General features: G+C 45.5%; 1 protein-coding gene across 2 annotated transcripts in view; it reads left to right on the top strand.

The window, feature by feature from the left end:
- Positions 1-6,347: 6,347 nt before the first annotated feature.
- RNF149 (ring finger protein 149) overlaps positions 6,348-10,059 on the top strand; it is a 28,995-nt gene continuing 25,283 nt past the window's right edge. For both annotated transcript variants that reach the window (XR_014295828.1, XM_082641958.1), the window contains exon 1: positions 6,348-6,954. Coding sequence is in view for 1 of the 2 variants with exons in the window: in XM_082641958.1 (XP_082498084.1) it covers positions 6,498-6,954 (457 nt within the window). In the remaining variant the exon portion in view is untranslated. The remainder of the gene's footprint in view (positions 6,955-10,059) is intronic.

Raw genomic sequence — 10,059 nt, 5'->3', positions numbered from 1 at the left:
ACATAGGAGTGCTTGTATGTTTTCAAATTAGTATTTTTGTTTTATTTGGATAAATACCCAGAAGTGGAATTGCTGGATCATATGGTAGCTTTATTTTTAATTTTTTGAGGAACCTCCATACAGTTTTCCATAGTGGCTACACCAATTTACATTCCCACCAACAGTGCACAAGGGTTTCCTTTTCTCCATATCCTCACCAAAACTTGTTATTTGTTGTCTTTTTGGTAATAGCTATTCTAACAGGTGTGAGGTGATATTTCATTGTGATTTTGATTTGCATTTCCCAGATAAGTAGTGATGTTGAGCATATTTTCATGTACGTGTTGGCCGTCTATATGTCTTCTTTGGGAAAATGTCTGTTCAGAACTTCTGAATTTTTTCTTAATCCAATTGTTTTTCTATTGAGCTGTATACATTCTTTATATTTAGTGGATATTAAACTTATCAGATATATGATTTGCAAATACTTTCTCCCATTCCATAGGTTGCTTTTTCATTTTGTTGATGGTTTCCTTTGCTGGGTACAGCTTTTTAGTCTGATGTAATCGTACTTGTTTAATTTTTGCTTTTGTGGCTTTTACTTTTGGTATCAGAGTCGAAAAAATCACCAAGACCTATGTAAAAGAGCTTACCACTTATGTTTTCTTCTAGGATTTTTAAGGTTTCAGGTCTTACGTTCAAGTCTTTAACCCATCTTGAATTAATTTTTGTGTATGGTATAAGATAGTGGTCCAGTTTCACTGTTTGGCATGTGGCTGTCCAGTTCTCCCAACACCATTTATTGAAGAAACTGTCCTTTCCCCCATTGTATATTCTTGCCTTCTTTGTTGCACATTAATTAACCATAAGTGTGTGGGTTTGTTTCTGGGCTCTCTATTCTGTTCCATTGAACCATGTGTTTTAGTGCCAGTACCATACCATTACTGTATCTTTGTAATATAGTCTGAAGTCAGGGAGCAGGATACCTCCAGCTTTTTTCTTCTTTCTCAGTATTGTTTTGGCTATTTGTCTTTTGTGATTCCATACAACTTTTGTTCTAGTTCTGTGAAAAAAATGTCATTGGTATTTTGATAGGGATTGCATTGAATGTGTAGATTGCTTTGGGTAGTATGGCCATTTTAGCAATATTAATTCTTCCAATCCATGAGCATGGATATATTTCCTTTTTTGTGTGTCTTCTTCAATTTCTTTCCTTAATGTCTTCTAGCTTTCAATATATAGATCTTTCACCTCCTTGCTTAAATTTACTCCTAGGAATTGTATTCTGTTTGATGCAATTGTAAATGGATTTTTTTTCTTAAAGATCATTATTAATTTTTAGAAATGCACAGTTCTTTTGTGCATTTATTTTGTATCCCACAACATTACTGAATCCATTTATTTGTTGTAAGTTTTTTGACGGATGGAGTCTTTAGGGTTTTCTGTGAAAGAGAAGATATTACAACTGATACCACAGAAATACAAAGGATCATAAGAGACTACCAGGAACAGTCATACACCAACAATTGAACAACCTAGAAGAAATGAATGCATTCCTAAAAACATATGACCTACCAAGAGTGAATCATGAAGAAATAAAAAATCCGAACAGACCAATTCCTACCAAGGAGATTGAATCAGTAATCAAACCTCTCGCAACAAACAAAAGTCCAGGGCCAGTCAGCTTTACTGGCGAATTCTATCCAACACTCAAAGAAGAATTAATACCAATCCTTCTCAAACTCTTCCAAAAAATAGAAGAGAAGGGAACTCTTCCAAACTCATTTACAAGGCCAGCATTATCCTGAGACCAAAACCACACAAGGACTCCATTAAGAAAAAAGAAAATTACAGGTCAATAACCCTGATGAACATAAATGCAAAACTCCTCAACAAACATTAGCAAACCAGGGGCTTCCCTGGTGGCGCAGTGGTTAAGAATCCGTCTGCCAATGCAGGGGATACGGGTTCGAGCCCTGGTCATGGAAGGTCCCACATGCCATGGAGCAACTAAGCCCGTGCGCCACAACTACTGAGCCCGTGTGCCCAGAGCCCGTGTTCCGCAACAAGAGAAGCCACCGCAGTGAGAAGCCCGCACACCTCAACAAAGAGTAGCCCTGACTCGCTGCAACTAGAGAAAGTCCACGCACAGCAACGAAGACCCAATGCAGCCAAAAAAAAAAAAAAATTAGCAAACCAAATTCAACAATACATTAAAGGATCAAGTGGCACTTATTCCAGGGATGCAAGGCTGTTTTAACGTCCACAGATCAGCCAATGTGATACACCGCATTAACAAAATGAAGCATAAAAATCATATAATCATCTTAAGAGATGCAGAAATGGCTTTTGACAAAATTCAACATTCATTTATGATAAAAACTCTCAACAAAACAGGCATAGAGGGAACATAACACAGTGAAGGCCATATATGGCAAGCCCACAGCTAACATCATACTGAAAGGTGAAAAGCTGAAAGCTTTACCTCTAAAATCAGGAACAAGACAAGCATGCCCACTCTTGCCACTTTTACCCAACATAGTATTTGGAAGTCCTAGCTAGAGCAATTAGACAAGCAATTGTTTAATTAGACCACCACCCAAAAGAACAAAGAACTGAAGAATTCTTGCATATCTGAGATTGTAAAATTGTAAACTGAGATACTTCCCCACTACATGTATTATAAAGTCAAAAAATGAGAAAAAGAACCATCTCAATGAATACAAAATTCTTTAATGGGGGTAATGATTGACACTTTCTGTCTTTTATCAACCTCACCCTCTAAGGTATTTCTTTATTAGGGATTCTTTTGCACACTTTGAACAAGAAAATCTTCAATCACACTGACAGGTAGTACTAGGTTCATTTATACAGTGTTATTTGAGTGGGACCTATGCAGAATTACAACTTTCCTGATTAATACTATTTTGAAAAAGTTAAAATATCTGTAGAGGTGAAAAAATCTTTATCCAGATACAGGCCGAAAAAAAAAAAAGGGCTATCTAGGTAACACAACTAAAGTCTCTGGTATGAATAAAGTTAACTTTGGTATATTACACATTTAAATAAGTGTTTCTTAATTACAACTTTGAAGTTGGAACTCTATTAATATTACAGCTAACATGGGGGCTCTTGAAAAGGATGTCATATAGTATAAGGATAATGCTACCGCTTATCATTTCCCAAGGGGCAAGGTCAAAATCCAGGTACCAGAAAAAACTGTTTTATGACATTAGGGCAGTGGTCCTCAAATGTGCGTGTGCATCAGTCACCTGGAGGGCTTATCCAAACAGACAGTTGGGTCCTCTTTGCTCACTGCCCTCCACTCCCCAGTTTAGGATTCAGTAGGTGGAGCCCAAGACTTTGCATTTCTAACAAATTCTCAGGTGATGCCAATAATGCTGGTCCAAGGACCACCTTTGAGAACCACTAGAACCAACTGTGGCTACCCTCTGTTACTTGCCTTGACCTATGTACTTGCAAAGAGGAAGTACATGCCCCCCTCAAAGGTCTTCTGAGCTCAAGTCAGGGTTGAACCATTGCCCAGCTGCTTTCAAACTAGAACTGACTGCACATTACAGTCATCTAGGGACCTTTTGGTAAGCTAAGGATGCCTTGGCCCCATTTCTGGAGAATCTGATTTAACTGGGCTGGGCTGGGACCTGGATAAAAGCTTGTTGGAGCTTCAATTATCATTTTAAGGCAGTGGCTCAGTGCTGGGTATTTGCAACACCTGAGATTTTTTTAAACGATTACCTCGGCCTGGCTCCACTCCCAATGATCAGAATCTCCAAGGAAAGTGGGCCTGGAGTTTTGTTTTTGTTTTTAATTAATAGCACTTGTATGTTTACAGAAAAATTAAACAGAAGGTCCAAAGAGTTCCCATATCCTTGCTCCCCCATCCTGCACCATTCCCCTAGTAGTAATACCTTGCATCGGTGTGGTATATTTGTTACAACTGATGATTGATGAATACTGATACATTATTATTAACTAAAGTCATTAGTGTACATTAGGGTTCACTCTGTGTTGTACATTCTATGGTTTTGCCAATTGTGTAATGTCACATATCCGTCATTGCAGTATCACATACAATGGTTTCAGCTCTGGTATTTTAAAGTTTTTTAATTTTTGTTTATTTATTTAGGCTGTACCAGATTTTAGTTGTGGCATGCATGTGGGATCTAGTTTCCTGACCAGGGATCGAACCCGGGCCCCCTGCACTGGGAGCATGGACTCTTACCCACTGGACCACCAGGGAAGTCCCAGTATTTTTTTTAAAAAAAACACCCCAGGAGATTCATAGGTATAGCCAAGCTGAGAACGACTCGCTTAACCAGGAATCAGGAACAAAATAACTGAGAACTTTCTCATGATCGTTATTTTTTTAAATTCCTCATCTGATTCTCAGTAATGATCAACAGCAAAATAAAAAGGGAGCAGGGTGTTAATTTGAATAAAAAGCAGTAAAAAGCTGCATACCCAAACACAACCATTCTGATATTATTTACCTGTCATATTGGCAAAGTTCAAAAAGTGTGCTAACACACTACATCGAAGGGTACTCTCAGACACTGCTAGTGGAACGGAGTTTGGTAAAACCTCTGTGGAGGAGCATTTTGGTAATATCTACCAAAATTGCAAATGTACTGACCTTTGCACTCACCAATTCTACTTCTAGAAATCTATCCTATAGATAAATGTGCAAACTGGCATATGTGCAAAATTGTTTGTAATGACAAGATTGATAATAACCTAAATGTCCAATGCTGCCAGTGGTTGCAGGTTTGGACGGGGCTGGGGGTTAGGGGCTGGGGGTGGGAACTAGCTGAGGCCTGAAGCTGGTAGAGAGCAAATTAAAACCAAGAAGCTGGGGTGGGTCTAAGGGCTCAACAGCTGCAAGCCTGTTCCTATTAGTCTGTGAACTCCTCTGAGCAACAAACCTGTAAGTAATCATAAGAGTTTTAACTCAAACAGTACAAAAGAGCTATTTTGCTTATTTAACAAACATGGATTACACACGTGACGCTGTGTTAGCTGAGGCAGGCTCATGAAACTAGCAAAGACACAATCCTGGCTCTCAGGAAACTCGCAGTATTATAAGAAGACAAAAAACTATTTGGAAAGCGGTATTGCTGGTACAACATTAATGCGTAAGCAAAACATACACAAGCAGCAGGGAAATGAGGGGCACCCAAGTTTGCTTTTAGGAACCAGGGAAGGTTCCACAGAAGAAATAGCTTTTGAGTTAAACCTTGAAGGCGAAGATAGCATTTGCCAGGCAAGAGCCAGGAGCAGGAGAATCTCAGGAAGAAGGAAATCAATGCGCAAGACATAGCATGAAAAGGCAAACACCTGTTCTGGGAACTGTTTGTAGAGCATATCATGCCCTAGCCTGCCATGACCACCATAACTTATCTCCTTTATTCTAGGCTTGGGACAAGGGGAAGGCCTCAAGCCTTGGGATCCTTTCAGCCTTTTCAAATTAGTTTCCTAATGGAAAAGGGAGAGGAGATCCAACTTCAGGGAGAACTCACGGGCTGTGGGCTGCATTTTGGAGCCGAGCTTTAAAATGCAGTCCAAGAAAGACTTATAACAAAGAAGACACAGAATAGGGTGTCAGGCCCAACAAAACGCCTGGTGTGAGTGACAGCAACCTACTTCCTGCAGAGAAGGTTCTTGTGCAAAGAAGGAAGATGAATCACTCAGAAATCAGTGTTCTAAACTTCTTTTCCTGTAGCAGTAAGGCTTCCTTTCCAAGGCAGTTTCATGTGGACTGTCACCCAGTTTTTATTTCCAAACAATACATTTTCTCTTTTTATATGTTTATTGCTGTACCATTCCAATGCTCATCTATACAAGTAGTTAGATGCACTCACTTCAATGTTACAGACTATACACAAAATACCAAAATTAATTAGCGTTACAAAGTCGGTAACAAAAAGTATATGGAAAATCTGTGCAGCTTTGGAGTTTTTAAGCTGTTTTTCAATGTTTTAGACAAGCAAGGCCTTTGCCACGTGCCTTGCACAGCGAATTCTTCATAAACATCCGTTCAGCGATTTTACACAACCAAGCTCCCGCGCCTCTTGGCCGGCTCGCGGAGAAGTTTCCCGTTTCTCGGGCGGTCACTTCCCATACCCCCGCCTCGGCCCGCAGGGTCCTGGGGTCCCGGGACCGCCGGGCCGCAGGAATCCGGCGACACTCTAAAAAGCACTCGGTGGTCCCGAGCCCGCATGCGTGGCGCCGGGCTCTGCGCGGGGGGGGGCGGGACCAGTCGAGGCCCCTCCCGCCGCCCCGCCAGGTGCGCGTGCGCCACGGCCCCGCCCTCCGGCCCCGCCCCGCCCCGCCCGCTGCTTCTTCAGGTGCGCGTGCGCCGTGGCCCCTCCCGCCACCGGGACTGGGTCTTCCCGGGCTCGGCAGCTGGCGTCTACTTCTCTGCGCTTTTCGGCGGCCTGGCACGTCAGCGCCCTCCGGCTCCCGCCCGGCCCTCTCCTGCTCAGCCCGGCGGCGGGGCCATGGCGTGGCGGCGGCGGCGGCGGCCCGAGGCCCGCAGCGGGGCCCGCGGCGCGCTGGCGCTGCTAGCGCTGGCCCTGTGTGCGCCCGGGGCCCGGGGCCGGGCGCTCGAGTGGTACTCGGCCGTGGTGAGCACCGAGTACGTGGACCCGCAGACCAACCGGAGCGTGCGGACCGTCTCGGAGAGCGGCCGCTTCGGCGAGAGCTCGCCCAAGGAGGGCGCGCGGGGCCTGGTGGGCGTCCCGCGCGCCGAGGACCGCGACCCCGAGGGCTGCGCGCCCCGCACGCGCTTCCTCGTGCCCGGCGGCCGGGGCGCCGCGCCCTGGGTCGCGCTGGTGGCGCGCGGGGGCTGCACCTTCAAGGACAAGGTGTTGGTGGCGGCTCGGCGGAACGCCTCGGCCGTGGTCCTGTACAACGAGGAGCGCCACGGGAACCTCACCGCGCCTATGTCCCACGCGGGTGAGCCGCCGGGGCGCGGGGACTGGCGGGGCGTCCGTGCGCCGCGGTCCCGGCCGACCGCCCGGTCCTCCGGCGGGACCGCGAGGGGCGGCGGCGGCGATGGGCTCTGGCCGAAGGGAACTACGAGGGAAGCACTAGGTTGGCTCGGTGTGACCCCCGGGGGTTCTTAGGAGGGAGGCGAGCCTAAGGACAAGATTAGATCATCTCCCTGGGCCCTTCCAAGTGGAGGGAGGTGCGCTGTGCAAGAGGGTGATGGGGAGAACGGAAGAAATTAAAACCCGCAGGAGGAGGATTGTGGTTCTCGCCGGCGGAAAGTCTCATGATTCCTAATCATGGATCCCTTGCCATTCGGCGTTCCCCAGAGTCAGGTGGGGCAGGAGTGGAAGCTCTTTCCCAGGGCATTCCAGGGTCTGGCTTTGCCTTCACCACGTAAGGTGGTGGCTTGGTGACACTCTCGTGTCTTCACTTTCATAAAACATGTCAGTATTCTGAACTTTTGAGTGGGACAGTCTGGATCAACTGAGTCAGAAAACCTGGCCCTAAGTTGGGGTATGTTTTCTCACTTGCTAAATAGAAGGTTATAATACTGGCTCCACTGCCAATCAGATTGCTTGACACTTGAGTTTAGTTGAAAATTTTAAAGTTGTAATCATGCAGGAAAAGATCTTGCTCTTGGGACTTCCCTGGTGGTCTAGTGGTTAAGACTCTGCCCTTTCGCTGTAGAGGGCACGGGTTCGATACCTAGTCAGGAAACCAGGATCCCACAAGACACATGGCTTGGCCAAAAAAAAAAAAGAAATCATGCTCTTTGCCGGGTGCCTTCCCACACACTGTTCTCTGGGGCAACGGGTTGCATCGTCAAGCAGTCATGAAAGTTTAAAAGGTGCATTTTGCAAGGTTATCATCCTCAGAACTGAATTCCAAGTGATATTCTACCAGTACACAGCAGAGTCGGAAGGCCTTCTAAGAACAGGATTTATTCTGAACTTACTGGGATTAAAATCTCTTTAGAGAGTTTCTGCTGCTGCTGCAAGTCAGACATCCTTTTCCCTATGCTTTTGGTTTTTGTTCTGTTTTGGCTTGAATGCAAGTTCAGAATACCTGTACAATGAGGACAGGAGAGTGACTTTGGATTTGGCCTACTTTAGCAGAACGAGGGAACGGAATTTTGTTGAGAGGTGAGGAGACTGTTAGAACCACGCTTTCAAGATGGTTGACGGCAGGGCTGGGGAGGTGCTAAAAAGTGCGTGGAAACCGTAGGGCAGGGAAGGGTGAGCTGGATGGCAGCGAGGCATATTGAAGTTGGATGGAGTGATCTGGTAGAGGTGTAGGATGGAGAAGAGGTAACAGAAAGAGTCAGGTTTTTGAGAAGGACAGCGGCTGGGTCCAGGATACTCGTGCAGGGGTTGCCCTCAGATAGGGGAAATTCCTCTGTTGCAACAGAGAGGAAGTGGGTTTGGGGAGGAAACGGGAGCAGATGTCCCCGTGGTGGCACTGGGCGATGCACCACCTTTGGTGCCATTATTCCAGTTGTCACCGTACCCAAGTCATGTCTCTACAAGCCTCTCGTGAGAAGTTCTGTCAGTTCACACAGCGTTCCAGATGCATCCTGTGGACAGGCATCTGCCAAAGAAAAGAGGGCAGTGTGTGAGGGTTCTCTGGTGCTGGATCCTTGCAGTCCCTTCTGAGTGACATCGTAATGGGGACTTTTTCTTTTCCATGGCAGGCCCGTCAGCCTACAGTTTTCTAAATCTGTTTACTGCATTTTTCGGTAGTGACATTCACGTCCTTCCAGGCTAATTGTACTTGTTCTAACCATGGTTCAGTAACCTTGCTTGCTTACATTATTGACATATAATCTATCCAGGCCCAGAAAACACCCAGGCCCAGAATGCCCTGGGAAAGAGCTTCCACTCCAGATTATGGACATATAATCTCTCCAGGCCCAGAAAACACCGAATTGGTATTTATCTTACATCTTCTTCTTCTGAGCTTCTGTTGCCATTATCAGTGGCCATTCTAGCCTTTTTACTGTGAGAATAATTCTGTTTGAGAAAAAAGTAACAGCATTAGGAATTTTTAAAAAAACGTATGAAAGTTCCCAGTGCAGAGTCGGTATTCTCCGCTTATTCCTCCCGACAGCCCTTTGAGGTGGGTACTTTAACCCTGTTTTACAGATGAGGAAACCGATGCCCAAAGAATTTAAATGACTGGCCCATGGTAACACGGTGATCTATGTCCAGATCATTCTTTGTTGCAGGGGCCTTTCCTGGCCTCTACTCACGAGATTCCAGTTGTGACAACCAAAAATGTCTCCAGATACTGCCAGGTGTCCTGGGGCAGAGGGGATGAAAGTAGCATCCAATGTTTTGAACCAGTGACTTAAAAGGAGGCGAATTTGGTGCAGTGTGACCAATGGGTTACACAGAGGAGACGCTGGAAACAGGGAATCCACTTACACCAGTGTCTAGTCCAGGTAGAAATGTAAGGGCCTATACTGTAGTGGTCACTAGAAATGGAAAAGAATGACCCTCATTCTCAGAAGGTGGCCCCACTGGGGACAAGGGTACAGATGTTTCGTGGCTTTTTGAGAATGGACTAGAATTAAGAATGGAGTGCGTGGCATTAAGTCAGAAGAGGAGACAGCTTTGATGGACTTGAATTTGAAACGTTACACAGAACGTTGACGGCCGCTCAGACTTTGCTTTCTCGTGTTTGTCAGAGTGTGGACAGGGCCAGTGTAAAGCACCGATCAGTGGTTCTGTGCCAGGGCTCCACAGAATAGGTCCAGGTGGCTGCTTGTAAACTCCAATCGTGATAGTCTCCTCCCAAGTCTCAGAGAGAATTTCACCAGTTTTTCTTAGACCTGTTGCTTGACTACTAGCACCCAGTACAAGTTATTTTGGATTTAAGTCAGTATTTTATTGTGGTTCTAAAATAAATTGTGACTTTAAGATAATATTCTATCAGGACAACTGTAAGGACTGTTACCCTAATGCCCAAGGTTGGTTCCCTTTACTTTGGCCGATGGATATACAGCAGCCAGTCTGGGCCAAGTATGGCGCCTCCTTGGGGGTAGAAACGCCTACGATGTGTGCCGGACTT

Source organism: Mesoplodon mirus, assembly GCF_964341445.2.
Source record: "Mesoplodon mirus genome assembly, chromosome: 14".
NCBI classification, from domain to species: Eukaryota; Metazoa; Chordata; class Mammalia; order Artiodactyla; family Ziphiidae; genus Mesoplodon; species Mesoplodon mirus.
This window is presented reverse-complemented; position numbering and strand designations above follow the sequence as displayed.